Source organism: Candoia aspera, chromosome 4, assembly GCF_035149785.1.
Source record: "Candoia aspera isolate rCanAsp1 chromosome 4, rCanAsp1.hap2, whole genome shotgun sequence".
NCBI lineage: Eukaryota > Metazoa > Chordata > Lepidosauria > Squamata > Boidae > Candoia > Candoia aspera.
In genome coordinates, this window is record NC_086156.1 from 71640304 (window position 1) to 71657615 (window position 17312).

The following is a 17312-nucleotide window of genomic DNA, read 5'->3' on the forward strand; positions in this document are numbered from 1 at the left end:
ATGTATTCTGAATTTCATTATCTTCTGGTCAATCTATTGCTTGCTTATAATGATTCTAAGGCTGTTTAATGACTTTCAGCATCTTCAGAGCACCAGTCAACTTTACAGTGATGCCAAGCCTGTCTTCATTAATATTATTTTGACACAGCAATTGTTGAATGACTCTAGAAGACACAATAAGTTGCTAGTGGGAAAGTGACCTAAATCATTTTATTTCCAGCAGAGGTTGCAATTTCTCATGCTGCAGCACTTGCAGTTCTCCCATACATTCCATCATTCCCATTTGTGGGGCTTTCCTCTAAACTTTCTGGGGTTGGATATATATAATCTCAGAAGGTAACCCCAAACTCTACTATCCTAGTCCATCAGCTGTTCTTCTTGGTTATTTATGCTATGCACTGGGCATCTAGATCAGCTTCAGTCGTTTATATTGTAGAGCAACTGATCCTCCAATTTCTATGCACATTTGAAACTTACTTGAAGTTTTTATACAAGCCAGTTTGGTCTAGAGGTTAAGGTGCTGGCCTAGAAACCAGGAGACCGTAGGTTCTAGTCCCACCTTAGGTGTGAATGCTGGCTGGATGACTTTGGGCCAGTCACTCTCTCTCAGCCTAAACCACCTCACAGGGTTGTTGTTGGGAGGAAAATAGGAGGAGGAAGGAGTATTAAGTATGTTTGCCACCTTGAGTTACTTATAAAGTAATAAAGGCAGGATAAAAAATAAAAAAAATAGCAGTTGTAGTTCAATTACTCTTTCTTGCTCTGCTTAAAATTATAAAATATTAAGCCCATTCATTTATCTGGGGAATAATAAGAATGCATAAATGAGCAATGTAATCATAAGTTCAAGAATCTTTCCAAAATGAAGTAGTCTGTAATTTTCAATTTAGTATTTGGTTCCTTTCTTGTGATCCGTAGTCTTTTAGTACATGCGCTGTCCATTTTTGGCACGGTGAAAGATTCAAACTGTCATGAAAGGGTGTTTCTAATCCAAGCCATGAATTCCAAGCCTCCGTTTTTTGGACCCAATCCAGTGATGTCCCATTTCCTGCAGAAAACAAAGAAAGTCTCTTGCTTTCTAGCAGCTGCTGAATTGTCATTGGACTGCCTTCATTTAAACAGCTGGTGGGGCTCCAAGCCATAGTTTTGCAGCAATGAACCCAAAAGCCCTCCTTGTTCTTCTTGTACTTGCTTTGGTTACGATTTTTGCCTTGGTGTGCGTGTTGGTGACCAGGAGGGAGAAGTCTACTCATTGTGGTGCCAAGGCACAGGCTTCCTTGGATGGTAGTCACAAGAACAGGAGCATGATATTTGCTGCCCTGTCAGCAGAAGAGATGGTACAGGTGATGAAATACCTGCAGTCCAACCTAAGGTTGCCCTTGGGAGATGCTTATCACGCTGACTCTTCCAAGAACTTTATTTATTATGTTGAGGTCAATCTCCCCCGCAAAGAAGAGGTGCTGAAATTCCTTGATCATGGTTGGCCATGGCCTCCTCGACAAGCATTGGCTGTGGTGTACTTTGGAAATCAACCAGAACCAAATATCACAGAATATGTTGTAGGGCCGTTGCCAGTGCCAACGTATCATCAGGATGTGACAATGCAAAAATATGGAAGGAAATTATCCTATCATGGCAGGACTCTGATGCTCAGTGAATTTGAGGGGATTAGGAGATTCCTAGTGGAGAAGAGATTTCTTGAGGCACCCACTTTTCTGACTCAAGTATTTGGACATAGTGGAAACAATTTTGAAGGCATTATCGCAGTACCTGGGGGATTTCAGTCTGGAGATCGCTGTTCCTGGGTTACCTTGTTTCAGAATGTAAGTGGCTTGTTCTTACATCCATTGGGACTAGAGGTGCTTGTTAACCACAGCAGTCTGAATGTCTCTCACTGGAGAGTGCCAAAAGTATTCTATAATGGCCAATATTATAACAGTTTGGCAGAGCTGGAAAAAGAATTCAAAGCAAAGCGGGTGACTATAACGAAGGTTAAGCCAGTTTCTTCTGAGGGGGGCTTTTCTTCACTTCATCCAAGGACACCCCCTCTAAGACCTGGACCCTTCCATCATGAGCCCTTTGGGCCACGCTACAATGTGAGAAACAACCAAGTGACTTCCCCAACCTGGGGTTTTGCCTTTCGGATGGACGTGCACAGGGGACTCCATATCTATGATATCCGATTTAAGGATCAAAGGATTGTATATGAACTCAGTGTGCAGGATGCCATATCTATCTATGGTTCCAATAGTCCTGGTGGAATGTTAACCCGATATATGGATGCAAGTTTTGGAATGGGAAGGTTCTCACATTCATTAGTCCGTGGAGTTGATTGCCCTTACTCTGCCACCTATCTTGATGCTGTCTATTTAATTGAAACCATCCAACCAGAGGTACAGAAGAACTCAATGTGTGTCTTTGAGCAAAGTTTAGGGATCCCTTTCCGGCGTCATTTCTCCAATTTTCAGTCCTTCTATTATGGGGGACTGGCTGGCTCTGCACTAGTTATGCGTTCTATAGTTACCATTGGTAACTATGACTATGTCTGGGATTTTGTTTTTCATCCAAATGGTGCCATTGAAAGCAAAGTCCGAGCCACTGGATACATAATCTCATCTTTTCTCTATGGTGATGGGCTGGATTATGGTAATAGAGTTGCAGAACACACACTTGGTACAATCCATACTCATGTCATCAACTACAAAGTTGATTTAGATGTTGGAGGTAAGTCCTTGGGAGTCTTAAATAGTTTTGATTGTTGCAGTTTTGCACTATTTTCTGCTGCTGTTGGCAACTCTCTGCCCCACTGCTTCTTCTTACTGTTCTTTATTCCATGCCAATTGGGCTATTTAAGGAAAAGCCAAAGAGTGATTTGATGGTTAGTAGAATCAGAAAACGATCTTTGTTGTGTCAGTCCTGGATGTAGTGTGTTTTGGGTGTTGTTTGCTCATATGTAATCACTCAACATTTTATAATCATGTCCACATATCTACCATTCTCATGGCTCTAAAAGCCTAGAGAGGCCATTCATTTTGCACCCTTAGCTAACCTTAAAAAAAACCTTATAAAACGTAGACTATTTATTTATTTATTTATTTTCTATCCTGCCTTTATTATTTTTATAAATAACTTAAGGTGGCAAACATACCTAATCCTCCTTCCTCCTCCTATTTTCCCCACAACAACCACCCTGTGAGGTGCATTGGGCCGAGAGAGAGTGACTGCCCCAAGGTCACCCAGCCGGCTTTCATGCCTAAGACGGGACTAGAACTCTTTCTGTGATTCATGCCAGTAACTCAGATCACTATTAGTCATGCCATAGTTGTTCTGCAGGGAGTAATTTTAAGGACAAAAGAACCCTGCTGGTTCAGATCAAGGTTCATCTAGTCTAACTTCTGGAAAATCTTTGAAGTAGGACTTCTGTGTAATGTATCTCCTTCCCCCTCAGGTTCCACAACTTGCATACAGAAAGGCTTACTTTCTTTAATACTATAATTCTGCAGTATCAGAGTAATACTGTAGATTACAGCAATGCTGTAACTTTTTTCCAAGTTAATTGTTTTATTGTATTATAAAATACAAATAGAATTCAGATACATTAAACTAAAATACTAAAATGCATTATAGAATACAGATAATAACTGAATAAAGTTTATGCAGTAGAAATGGGAAAATGTTAACACTGTGATGATTAAGATAAATTAAACCTTTAAAGATGAGAAAAAAGTTTATAGCAAGTTTAAATATGATTTCTAGGATGTTAATGCACGAAATACTGTTTTTGTTGTACAAATCGTGCTAAGTATGACTGATAAAAAGTTGCAAAATGCATTGAATTATTGTGAAAAAGGTTTTGATTTTTAAGCTTAATACGTACTATAACTTTTATTATAGTATTATAATTTGGCTTAGTAATACTATATTATAGTAATACCATAACTTTCTCTGATATTATAGATAGTAAGGCTATAAATGGTTACCAGTGATAATGGTAATACAGATAGCCATTATCTCTGCTAACCATTTATAGCCTTACTTTATATAAACCCGTAATCCCCTTTTAAAGCCATCCAGGTTTGTGATTATCACTGTATCTTTAGATGACACTTTCCACAATTTGCCTGGATGCAATGTGAGCATTAATCTGCAGTGAAAACAAGTGTAAAAATGTTTTATGATTTTGGAGGGTTCAGATATAGTCTAATTGGAATTAGTAACTGTACACAACAATTTATGCAGTGAATAACCATCTGTTGTTTTCATTGGGGTTTGTTCTTTTAGCGCCCCTTTGATTAGACTGTTAGAATAATTATACTCAGCTTAAGATTTGTACTTCTACAGTATGGACAGATGATATGTACAGTATGTCTCATCCCCATTGCATCGACCAGTCCCACCTGGTCATGCAGAGAGGGCATGTTACAGACCCCATTTGTAAAAGAATTCCATCTGGTGGGGTCCAGGAAGCGGGCCTTCTCTGCAGTGGCTCCCGCCCTCTGGAACATCCTTCCCCCAGAGGTGAGACAAGCCCCCTCTCTCCTGGACTTCTGTAAAAAACTAAAAACCTGGTTTTGTCAGCATGCCTGGAACAGGAAGGGGAATAGTCATTCGTTGGGATGGCTAGACCCCCAGAATGGCCCTTTATACTCATGGACTGAGATACAATCTTTAGCCATCTGGAATTTATCACATTTTATATTTTGTATTGTCTATTTATGTCTATTGCATTTATTATGGTATTGAATTTTAAACTTTGTTTTTGTTGTAACTGCCCAGAGTCCCTCCTTTCGAGGGGAGATGGGCGGTGATAAAATTCAATAAATAAATAAATAAGTATTCCCCAATCTAGCATCCAAACTGTGGTGGACCTCTGAGTTTAGTATAAATAAATAAGTAAAATAAAGTAGCTCTTACAAGCTTCAAGCCTGCCCATATCTGATCTGTAAAAATACAGTAAAGCTAATTTGGCCTTTGTTACCCATAGAGGTACAGACAGTCCTCACTTAACAACCATTTGTTCAGTGACTGTTCGAAGTTACAACGGCACTGAATGAGTAGGACTTATGACCGGTTCTTGCAGTTTATTTGCAGCCATTGCAGCATTTCCACAGTCATGTGATTGCGATTTGGGCACTTGGTGACCAGCTTGCAATTATGATGTCGCAGTGTTCCATGGTCATGTGATATCCATTTGCAACCTTCACTGCTGGCTTCCAACATGCATAGTCAATGAGGAAGCCAGCAGGAGGCTGCAAATAGCAACCACATGACATCGGACTTCACAACTATATGGAATTTGCTTAACAATGGCAACCAGAAGTGCCAGAACTGCCGTTGTAAGTCAGCACAGTCACATGACATCATGCTTTACGACTGCGTCACTTGGTGATGGAGTAGCCAGGCCCAATTACCATAATTAAGCGAGGACTACCTGTATATATTAACTCTGAGGTTCTACTTTTTTTGTAGCTGAATCCATATATTTGTATACTCTCTCCTCATTTAGCAACTACAATCTATTCCAGTGACTTGCTCGTTAAGTGAAATGGTCGTTAAGTAAACATGTGACTGAGAAAGAGAGAGAGATACTTGGAAGATCACTGGTTACTGCAGTCTCCTACAGTGTCCTGTGCTCCGTTTTTTCCCTCTTTTTTTCCCCCTCACAAGGTGGAGAGATTGCTAGCTATCTCTTCCTGAGCTGCTTTTCTCCACAGCCCAGCCTATCCCTAAAAAGTGCTAACTGTAAATTAACAAGCTCAGCTCTGTGACCTTAATTGTTGATCAGAATCCTCCAGACAGCTCACACTGCCTGAAACTGACCAGACCTACATCAGTTTCACACAGAAGGCTTTTGTTGTCAGGTGCACAAAATTTGGTCATACATAAATGCATGCATTGGCTGGAAAATGAATTTTTAATTACCACTTATTACTGTCGTATTTGCGAATGGTCACTAACCGAGGTAGTTGCTAAATGACGAGTGGCTGTAATGATTTTGGTAAACCCCATCCAACAAGTTTTTTCTGTGCCTGGAATATCTCTACAAGAAACAGCTCAAGACCCAGGGCTCTTCCACACAGCCACATGAAAGTTCTATTTGCTACAGTAGTCCTTGAGCCAGGAGAAAAGTGTGTTGGCATTAATTCTGCCCCCATTGCCGATCCCTGTTCTGCCAGTGAGGCTGGCCAATGGCACTGCTTTTACTTACACAACGTGAGCCAATTCAAGGGAAATAATCAGGGTACTCCCTGGCTTCATTTCTCTTCCTATCAAACTCACCTGTGGCAGGGGCATGCACTACCAAGCACGCTTCTTGAAGCAGAGTGGAGTGGCGATGGATGACTTTAGGTTAGTCTAGCTTCACTGAGGTGGGTCTAGCCATATCGAGCTGCCCGAGCAACAGATGCACTTCCTCCTCCATGTCTGTACCATGTCAGTAGTCTGGTTCTCTTCTGAAAGAGCACTAAATTGTTAGTGAAGTGTGCCAGATTATATCCACAGTGAAAACTGTGTTGGGAGAAAGGGGAAAATGACATTTTAACACTGGAAGAGCTAAGGATAACTTTAAACTGCCTCAGCTATGGACTGGAGATGAGCTGAAGGCAACATCATGAGAAGAAGGCGGAAAAGGTTATTGAAGCATGATTGTACTGTGATTTGGGTAACTGAAAAAAACCCACCATCTCTCTCTCTTGTTTTCTTTCCCTTTTAATTTTCTTATAGGTGTGAAAAATTCCTTGCTTGCCAATGATATGACCTTTGAGACAGTGAAGGCTCCTTGGAATCCAGACCATGAGATTCAGAGAATGAAAATGGTGAAAAAGGTCTTAGATACCGAAGATAAGGCTGCCTTCCGCCTTAACGATAAGATGCCAAGATACATATATTTTGCAGCAAACAGCACAAACAAGTGGGGCCATAAGCGTGGCTACCTGATCCAGACAATCAGCTCTGCTGGGGATCATCTCCCAGATACAGATCCAATGGAGAGAGCCATCAGTTGGGGCAGGTAAGAATCCATTTCTAAGCATTGGCGTCCAGTGCTTTCACTTATTTATTTAATTACTTGCTTGATTTAAATGGGGATTTTCTGTTCAAAATGAACCCTCTGGATGGCTTACAGTTTAAAGCCATACACACATATACAGAGTACAAAAAATAGGTAATTAAAACAAGAATTATAAAATCATTAACTATTAACTCTTGATGAAAGAGATATTTTTACCAGTTATCTGTGCAGACTGCAGCTGTCCACATGTGGCAGGTGAAAGCCACCACAGCCATGTGACACCTCTGCTGCAGGAATTGCATTGGCTTCCCGTAGGTTCTTGGGTACAATTCAAAGTGCCTTTGTTGATCTTTGAAGTCCTACATGGCTTGGGTCTCAGGTGCTTGCAGGACTGCTTTCTCTGGGTAGAACTCATCTATCCCATATGCTTCTCCCATCTGGGGCTGCTGCTGACAATTCTCCAAACATCAGAGGAGGCCCAGAGACATTGTTCCGCTGCAGCACAGACTCCCCCGTTAAGTCCAGCTGATGCCAACCCTGGCATCTTTTTATAAAGCTGCCAAGACAGAGCTGTTCCATATGTTCTTTGGGAGTTAATATCTCTGGATTATTGGGTTGGTGCCAGAGGATTTGAAACAATTGTGTCTTATTTTTTATTGTTTTATTGCTATAGAGTTGTAATTGTTCTGATGTTATCTATATTTTATTGTTTTAATGGCTAATTATAGATTTGACAGTATACAAACGTAATTAATACATAAATAGTGAATTGAGGGTCCTTGCAAAGCGGTAGTCAGAGTAGAAAAAGCATTATTGAGCATATAAGTTAATTAAAGAACCTATACCAGCTTTCTTCAACCTTGGCAACTTGAAGAATTCTGGGAGTTGAAGTCCACCTATCTTCAAGTTACCAAGGTTGAGAAACACTGCCCTATACACCTTTGTGAAATGGAGAACCATTTGCCATAGTGTGAGGTGTGTCTTCATATCTGTGGCTGTACTTCTTTCTTCAACTTAATGTTAAGCTGTTGGATTGAGTCCATTTATTTGTATTCTTTTATTCAGTGTTTTATGGATTGACACATTTCTTACACATTGGCACTAGGGTAATTTTGTTATGGTTTTTATTATTATATTTTTAATAAAAAGATTTATTGCTAGACATGTGCTATGTTGCGAGCAACTGTGGAAAGGAACGTATTTAGATAAGCTCTGCCAGTTTCTGGAGAGTATCCGCAGTCTTTGGAGCGACTATTGACTGTGAGCATTAGGGAACCTTATTTCATGCCTATGAAAGTGATGAAATCATCCAGGCTCAACAATACTTTGTTTCTGTTGCTGGGGTTCTGCTTCTCAGATACAAGCTGGCTGTCACTAAGCGAAAGGAGGAAGAACCTTTCAGTACCAGCATCTATAATCAGAATGACCCGTGGACACCTTCTGTTGCCTTTGCAGACTTCATAGATAATGAGTCCATTGTTGATGAGGTGAGTTGTTATGTCCTGAGGGAGGGGAGGTGGGAGCCAGTTTGGTCTGGTGGTTAAGGTGCCGGGCTAGAAACCAGGAGGCTGTGAGTTCTAGTCCCGCCTTAGGTGTGAAAGCCGGCTGGGCGACCTTGGGACAGTCACTCTCTCTCAGCTGAACTCACCTTACAGGGTTGTTGTTGTAGGGAAAATAGGAGGAAGAAGGAATATTTGGTATGTTCACCACCTTGAGTTATTTATAAAAATAATAAAGACGGGATAAAAATTAATTAATATTTCTCTTCTTCCATGCAAACTCACACAGGGATGGATGGATGCCAGACAAATCTATTTTCCCCTTCTCTTTTATATGGTTGTTTGTTGGTGGTAACTTAGTAACAGAAATGTGTGGATCCAACAAATCTTGTTCACTTTGCTGTCTGCTCTGGCATATTTTGAAAGTGCAAAATGAATTTGACAAACCACATGAGGACAGTACTTAACTTGATTTAATATGTACAGTAGTGTTTGTGTTGAGTGATTTAAAATTTGTTTGCAGCTTTCCTCCACGTTCCACTTTCAGAAAGCCTACTGTATATGGTCAGAGTTGTTGAAAAAATATGTTAATTTTTACTTTTCTAGACTCTGTAGTATTTTATCTTCTGCTGTGTATCACATAGTATCACATCCAACTGCATTGGAAGGATGCAAATCAAAAGTACTTCTAACAGTCAAGTATACTTTTAGCAAATCAGATTTTTTAAATTTTAAAGATGGTGATACTGCAAGAAATCCTTAGCTGCTACATGCATTAAATGAAAATAAGTAGAACTATAATCCAGTCCCTCTATGAACTGTGTATGCATGTGTATTTTAAATGGTAGTGGGTGGGAATGAAGAGTAGCCAATTTTTCTTGCAGCTAATGTTGGTTCTGGCCGGATTTCCTTTCTGACAAAAATCCAACACCTGATCCCGCAGGAAATCTTTCACCACAGGAAATAGGATATAATAAAAAAAACAGCTTCATTATAAATTCCATGCCTTTTCAAAGAGAAAAAGCACACTTTGAAGCAAAGCTGGATGTTTTCAGACAATGCAAGGTGAGAAAGAGGGCATTTTCAAGGCAGAATCAATTTCCTGCTATGAATACCATTCCTTTCCCCAATTTTTTATATCTATTTTCCCCCTCAGTGAGATTCCAAGAGTGGAAATACGTATTTGCAGATAAGAATCTACAGTTTAAGAAAGGATTAAAGAAACAATTCTGTCCTGCCTGTATATTCTTCTACATAACACCTCATTCCTCCCACGTAATGGCCTTCTTTAGGCATTATGAATCCAGCGCACTTACCATGTGAGTACACTGGATAACTTCCCCTATTCCACCAATATTTTTCTAATAGCAGCAGCTTCCCTGAAGGCATTTGAGCATTCAGCATAAATGTCTGTAAAAGAGAAGCTGTGTTGACTTCCACATGAACCAGAGTTGGTCTTCACATGAAATCAGTGTGCATATGTTGTACATGTTTTCAAGCTGAAAATCATGCCACTGAAATTCAGCTATTTTGTCACAGAACTTACTTTGTGGATGACTTCAGCCTGCTTTTTAGCGTTCTGGGGGGATTTAAGGGTAGGAATGAAAGTCTTTACCTACAGGAGTCCATCTACAGTATCTTCTGTGTGTGGGTATGTACTTATATATGTGTACACATACATATACTCAAATTTGACTATTTTGCCACCAACTTTCTTCACACCCTCAAAGTACTCCAGAAGCCATAAATGGGTGCTAGAAACTCTTATTCACCCTTTTTACCAAGTAGGCATATGGTAGAGACTTCTATGTATTGTTGCTCACACCCAGAAACAAAAAAGCAAAAATATTTTCACAGGGGCGTATACAAAATGGAAAAAAGTATTATGTTCTGGGCTTTGGAAAGATCCCTTAGAAAATGGAACTTTAAGCGGGTGATGTTCCAAAATAAGAACATAAAACGAAGCCCATGTCCTTTCTCTTTGACACAGTCATGAAAACAGGTGGGCTAGTTGTCCATAATTAAATGCTATGTGCTACCCGACTTAACAGAAAAATTGAACAAGTAGATTATTTTTAAAAAAATTAAATTCCAATAGCAAACAATAGAGCCAACAGATAAACAAGTCTTTTGCAGCCCAGAACACTTCAGCACAGCCCACAAACAATATAACTACAGCAGAAAAATGCTTTTGTTTTTAAAGTTATTTCTAACACATGTTCACAGTGCATACTTTTGGGATTAGGCAACCTACCTGCAAAAAAAAAGGCAGCTTTTGACAAAAAGCTCAAGCACACCTTTATATGTTGCAGCCTGCCTGCAAACAAAGCTCATAGAGATGGGTCCTCTTACTGGGCTATTTAACATTCTTTGCAGATAGCGACGTGCCTATAAAACAGCACAGCAACAGGAACTCTCTCTTTATGCACATGAACAGTATGTACTTTTGCATTGGCACGCCTCCTGAAAAAGAAAGCACTACATACACACAGTGCACAAGAACAGCTACATCCCATTTCAACTCATAAAGTGCAGTCTGTACCTCTTAACTAATTAGGATTACAGCATCACTGTACTAGATACAGAAACTGGATAGGAGGAGAGGTGGCAAGGCAGGCAACAATTGATTACACTGATGGATTTCAGCTTCCAAATTAATCTGTGACCTCTCCTGTGTCCCCATGAAGCAGCGATCCAAAATAATTCCCATCTTAGTATGGGTTGAACTGATAGTCCCTTACCCACTTCTCCCCTTTTCCTCTACTAATTCTTGCCCACACGCTCTTCAAATTTCCTTGGCTTAGAAGGAAGAATTTTAAGAAAACCCAATCAAAGAACATTGAAAACTGTGTGGAACAAAGCACTCAGCTTTATCCAGAATTAGGGCAAAATCTAATGGGGGGGGGAAGGGGGGTATCCATGCCGAGAATACTTGAAATAGCCATTCCAAACTTGGAACATTTTGCACTCAGAATGATTTGTAGTCAAAATTTACAGTGTTTTTCCAAAGAGTTCTATGTGGTAGTATTAAAATAATCTGGCCTGCCTAGGGCTTCCTGACAGTGTATTGTGTGTGTTGGGGAGCTGGGAGGATTTCTATTTCATCTCAGGCAACCAAATGCCTTGAGCTGGCTGTCCTGTTTCAGACTGAGCACACACACACAACCTGGATTTACAAGCAGTTTACCGGAGAGTAGCAAGGAGTCCAGTACAAAGGCAGACACGGAGCTGGTTGCACCAGTGCACCCACAGCCGGAAAAGGTACAGGAGAGTGAGGCCTTCCTGAGAGTTCAGTCAAGAGTCTGAATTTGGGTTCAGAGAACAAACCTACCCCACAATACAAGAAGGTTAGTCAGCTGGTCTGAGTTGAAGAGCTATGAAGCAGCAAGTGAGGACACAGGAACCCAGATATGAGGTTGGCAAGTTGTTCTCAATGAAGGGCTGGCTGCTGCCAGCTGCTCTTAAATAGGGCCAGCTGCAGATGTGGCTCAGTCACAGGTATTGGTGCCCTTGCTTCTTAAGGAACCAAGCAGACCCTAACCCTTTGTAAAGTTCTCCAAAAATGTCAACATGCCCTGGGACTAGGTGTACTGGCAGAACTGGGACCCCTTATTTCCTGACTCCTCCCTGTAAGCAGTAAGGAAGATGACCTTGACAGAAATAGGCCAGATCCGTTACCAAATTGACAAGGGGAAAAATACGGTTTAAGTCCAAAACAAGCAGAAGGCATACAAAAGCAGCTCAGGCAGATACCTCCCTAATTCACATGAGTATAGTGGCGGGGGAGGGGGGAGAAGTAAAGCACAGTCAGACTTGCAAGATTCTGTTACTATAGCCAATATTAATAAAATGAATTTTAGCCTTTCTGTGGAGTTGATTTCTTGATCTAGTCTACATAGTGGGTTGGCATTCCCACACTTGCTCCTGCTGATTTTCTGCCGAGTCAGCTCTCAATGATAGATTATCTGCTCACTCCTGAGCCTGACAACTTGATGGATTAGGCCCTCAGGGTCAGCCTTTGACTCTGAGGAGTCCAAATCCATAATACTGGTACTGGCAGCCTCACTTATTTATGATGACAACAATGGTAGTTGTATATGATTTCTGTCCTTGTGCATTTTTAAATCATATTTTGGAATAAAAACAATATTTTTTCAAAGTAATAGATTTTGAAATGTGTCCATTGTAAATCCCTACTCCTTGTAGTTAACACTTCCAGGTTATTTCAAGATAGTCTGGCTAAATAATTTCCACTGTTAATGTGTCGTTTACTATACGCATCTGCATAATATACAATCCATAGCACATTATAGAAAAGTACAATGTATAGACCTAAAAATTAAGGGTTTAGGGTCTAATAGGTAAGACTTTATGTTTAATTACTTAGATTACTGTTGAAATATATTTTTAAAAAAATACTGCAGTTTAGCTTTAAGTAGGATAATTTTGGACTTTTGTTTTTCTTTATGATAGTGGATATTTTTTAAATTATACATTAGATAACCCACCTTCATTAGGGGTAACTGAAACATACATAGATATTTCAGATTGTAATTATATATTAGAACTGAAGGGGGAGGGCAAACTGGATGGCTGTTCAGTGTACTTTCCAACTTTATGACTTGGTGATTCCAAGATTAAGGGCTGTACGAAAGAGGATTTAATGGATCAGATGATTGTAAATTGGGCTGAACAATGCACCAGTTTGGGTAGTCTGCTCTGAAAAATCTGATCAGTAGGGCAGTGTTATTAACTTGAGACTTCATTTATTTACTTATTTTATATCCCGCCTTTATTATTTTCATAAATAACTCAAGGTGGTGAACATACCAAATACTCCTTACATACCTATCTGTCCATCCATCCATCCATCCATATCAAAAATAGGAAAATGTTACCATGGGCATCTACAAGGGATAAGAGGGATAAGTGATGGCATGAATTACATATTTTGCATAATTTGACAATGCATCATGATGGATGTGATGTTATGATGGTTTATACCAGACATCTATAAACTAAATATTCAGTGGCCTTATTAGAAAAGCAGCCAAACCCAAACTGACCACTGCAGCTTTAAAAATTTGCTCTTCTGGGGAACTGACAGCACTTTAGAGAATTAGGAGCAGTTCAAATTCAGTTCAAATCTCTATGTGTCTCTCTCACCTGCTTATCTGCCTCCTATTGCCCTCCCTCAAACTACTACAAACTACAAGCTACTCCCCCACCCCACTCCATGTAAAAAGATCAGTAACATACTGCAAGTCCCACGCTTCTTGTATAGTTCCAGAATAAATTGTGTGGATTTGCATGGTGCTTTGAACGAGAAACTTAGCTAATTCTTATATGAGGAAAGCTGTAGATTCTAAAACCACCATTTTCCTCCCCTGTGAGTCAATCCAACCAACTTCACAGGACTGCAGTTATGGGGATAAAATAAGGAGAAACCAATTTGTATGCTACCTTATGTTCTCAACGAAAAGGGTGGATATAAAGGCAGCAATAGATCAGAGGTTTTCATTAGTAATGTAGTGAAAGGAAAGCTGTATATTGCTGTAGTAGCTGTAATGGAGGATGATTGGGGGTGACATTTTTGGTACTTTCACTGCTCAATCTCTGCACTGCAAGGTCAGAATTAAAGATACTGAGTGTGTCTGTCTATCATTTATCTATCTCTATCTCCTGAGCATTTTTATATAAATGTATATAAAATCAGAAGGTCTACAGACTTCTACTAAGTTACTGCACCATTAATATTTTGATGGTGTAAGAAACTCCTCCACTGATTATATCAGTATATGCTCATGACAACTTACAACAGGGTAATAGAATACAGTAAAATATCCACAATAAAAGTAAGAAAATAACACAATATAAATTCAAATACAATGCAAAATAACAAAAAAAATCCCCAACCGTTATAATACACAATCAATAAATAAACCAATGGTAAACCATCATACCCCAAAGACCAGAAAAGTTTGATTTTCACTAACATCCAGAAGGGGAGGCTGATCCAGACCATAGGTACCACAGTGGAAAAAATGCTTTCTGGCCTTAGCCCCCCTCTGTTACACAATGTTCCACTGAAATTCTGACTAGCCCACTGATTCTATAGTCAAGCACTCTCCTTTCTTTGATCAGCTGTTCACAAGTGACAGTGACCAGGCTTCTGGAAAGAACTAATTTTGCACACTCATGCAAAGAAGACTGGATTTTATGGAGAGATCATGCACACACCACTCAGTGGGACTCCTTTCCCTATTTTCCCTAAGGCACTAGGTAGCAGAGCAGCTAGAATCTTTAAGCGAGTCATAAGCATGCAGAGTTTCATAGGTTACAGAGCTTTAATGAAATAATAGAATGTCCTTTGCCTTCATATGGGGGTCCTCTCTCTGAACAGAGAAGCTCTATTGGAATTTATTGTTTCAGGTCTTTTACAGTACAGTATAGTTTTCCAGTTGCTGGGCTAATTGCCTTGAACATTATTTACCTGCTGTCAGTTAAATACTTATTTCTCCAGCCAGCCTCCTCACTCTCTCAGGATCCATCTTTCTAACCCCATGAGTTTGTTTCCTGTTCCCAGGAGTTTGATATGCCAACTATCTGATGAGACATGGGTGTGCCTCTCTTGCTTACAAAATAATGGCATCCTGAACTTGCTTTCACTGATGCTGGCTCTAATGTTTTTGTAACCTTCTTTAAATTCTGTCTCATGTCACCCCATGGAATGGGGGCACTACCAGCAGCTTCTCCTAGGAGGATCTCCTTGTACAGATAGAATCTGGTTAGAGTTGGTAGTCCTGTAGATACCTACAACAGATGCCATATTGGGTATTATAAGTCAAAACTAGCACCTTGCATGGCACCCAAAAACCTAGTGATGCAGAGCCTACAAGGCAAGTCTAATATGATCATTTAACAATGATCAGTTAACGATTTATTACAGCTCTCCTTAACTGGAAGAACAGTGATTATCTTCCTACTGAGTTTGTTACAGAATTCTTGTTCTCAGTTTGTTACCGAGTCTTCAGTGCTACTTTACCATTATTTTTGTTCTTTCCAATCCAGTGAAAATATTGGAAAGAAATTATCTAAACTGGCATGGGAGTTTTCAGCAGGATAGCTGTCTATAAACTAAACAGAATGGAGCAAATTTGGTATGGTAGAAGAAGCTGATGGGAGAAAGACTGAATTTGAAAATTGACTAGATCCAGCTGGGGGCTATTGAGAAAAACATTCTAGAAAAAAAAATCTCCCAGTGCATCTCTACAGGAGAGGCGGTGGGGCAGTGGCTCAGGAGTTCACCAGCTGCTCCATTCTAAGTCCTGTTCCTCCTCCCTCCTGGTCACATGACTCGAAGTGAAGCATATGCAGCACACTCAGTGCTTCTTGGTACACACATACATACAAAAAATAAAATGTGTTATTTCAGTAACAGAAGAAAATACAGTGTCCTATGTCCACAGCTGGTAAAGGGGTTAGAAACAATTCCAGAAGCCATGCTCATCATGCTTTTCCTACAGAAGCATCTGTGCAGTCGGGTGGGAGTAAATGAAAAAAAAAGTGCTTTGGAACAAATAAGGAAGGGTGGGATTTGCACTGTGATGTTCATAGATGTTTCATTCATTTTATTCATTTAGTAGCAGACACCCAGTGGAATGTTGGAAAGAAATTGGGGCTTAAAATTCTGTCAGCACAATTGCCTTCCAGAAATGGAACCAAACAAAACAGAGAGCAGGGACTAAATTTGGTGTGATGGGAGAAACCAACAAAAAAAGATGGACTTCCAAAACGGGCCAGACCCACCTGGGACCTGTGAAACAAACAAACAGGAATGGTTCCACAAACCATCCTTTGCAAGAGGTAATTGGGCAGTGTCTCAGAATGCTCCATTCTTAAGCTCCCTCCTTCCTGATCATGTGACTCTGAGTGGAGCTGCTATTCCAGAGTTGGAAAGAATTTCCCTTCCACGTTCTTTAATCACATAACTTTGTCTTATGGTCTCTCACTAGGACCTGGTTGCCTGGATCACCACTGGATTTCTACATATTCCCCATGCTGAGGATATTCCTAACACTGTGACACTTGCAAATGCAGTTGGCTTCATTTTAAGGCCTTATAATTATTTTGACAATGACCCCTCCATTGACTCGCCTGATGGTGTGTTTTTCACTGACAAAGATGACTTCACCTCCTGTGAGATCAACCATATTGCTTGCCTTCCTAAAACAGCTGCCTGCGTACCCAACCTTCCACCTTTCACTTATGAAGGTTTCCAAAATCTGACGAAGCTCTAATACCATCCAGAGGCTGAGTGGCTGCTGCTGTTTGTATTCGGGGGAATACAGTAGTGGAAATAGCCGAGCATGAAATCTGTGTGTGAGATGGCAGTCAGTCTTGAGTTCCTTATTGTTGACTGTGTTTGACCTAAAGTTTAGCTCTGCTTGCATTGTGCACACTTGGAAATTGTGTTTGCAATTTTTTTTCTGTATCAGACAAATCATTCCACCTTTGTTACCCAACTGCCTTTCCTGTTATTTTTTTTAATTTGAAGATTATAATAAGTATAGCCATACAATATACTTAATCCCCATTCCAAAAGTAATGATGTGGTCTGTATTTTGTAATTTGCTCTAGGAATCAATCTGTCTGTCTGTCTGTCTATCTTTAAAGAATTTTTTAAAAGGATAACAATACAAATTTTGAAAGAGAAAAAAGTAAGTGTAAGTGAAAAAAGTACAAAGAAAGAAGAGAAGGAGAGGAGAAGAGGAGGGAAGGAAAGGGAAGAAGAGAAGAGAAGC

The 17312-nt window shown here is 40.0% G+C and overlaps 1 protein-coding gene across 1 annotated transcript; it reads left to right on the plus strand.

Annotated features, from left to right (window-relative positions):
• The first annotated feature begins 1106 nt into the window (after positions 1-1106).
• LOC134495212 (retina-specific copper amine oxidase-like) lies at positions 1107-17128 on the plus strand. Its single transcript, XM_063300459.1, has 4 exons — positions 1107-2724; positions 6724-7009; positions 8367-8496; positions 16524-17128. Exons 1-4 carry the CDS (start codon positions 1155-1157, stop codon positions 16806-16808), a joined length of 2271 nt encoding a protein of 756 aa, XP_063156529.1. The 5' UTR covers positions 1107-1154; the 3' UTR covers positions 16809-17128.
• The last annotated feature ends 184 nt before the right edge of the window (positions 17129-17312 follow it).

Excerpts from the sequence above, each read along its gene's own strand:
- LOC134495212 (XM_063300459.1), top strand. The coding sequence starts at position 1,155 with ATGAACCCAAAAGCCCTCCTTGTTCTTCTTGTACTTGCTTTGGTTACG. Across the intron at positions 7,010-8,366 it reads AGAGCCATCAGTTGGGGCAG|ATACAAGCTGGCTGTCACTA; the intron begins GTAAGAATCCAT and ends TCTGCTTCTCAG. Across the intron at positions 8,497-16,523 it reads ATGAGTCCATTGTTGATGAG|GACCTGGTTGCCTGGATCAC; the intron begins GTGAGTTGTTAT and ends GTCTCTCACTAG.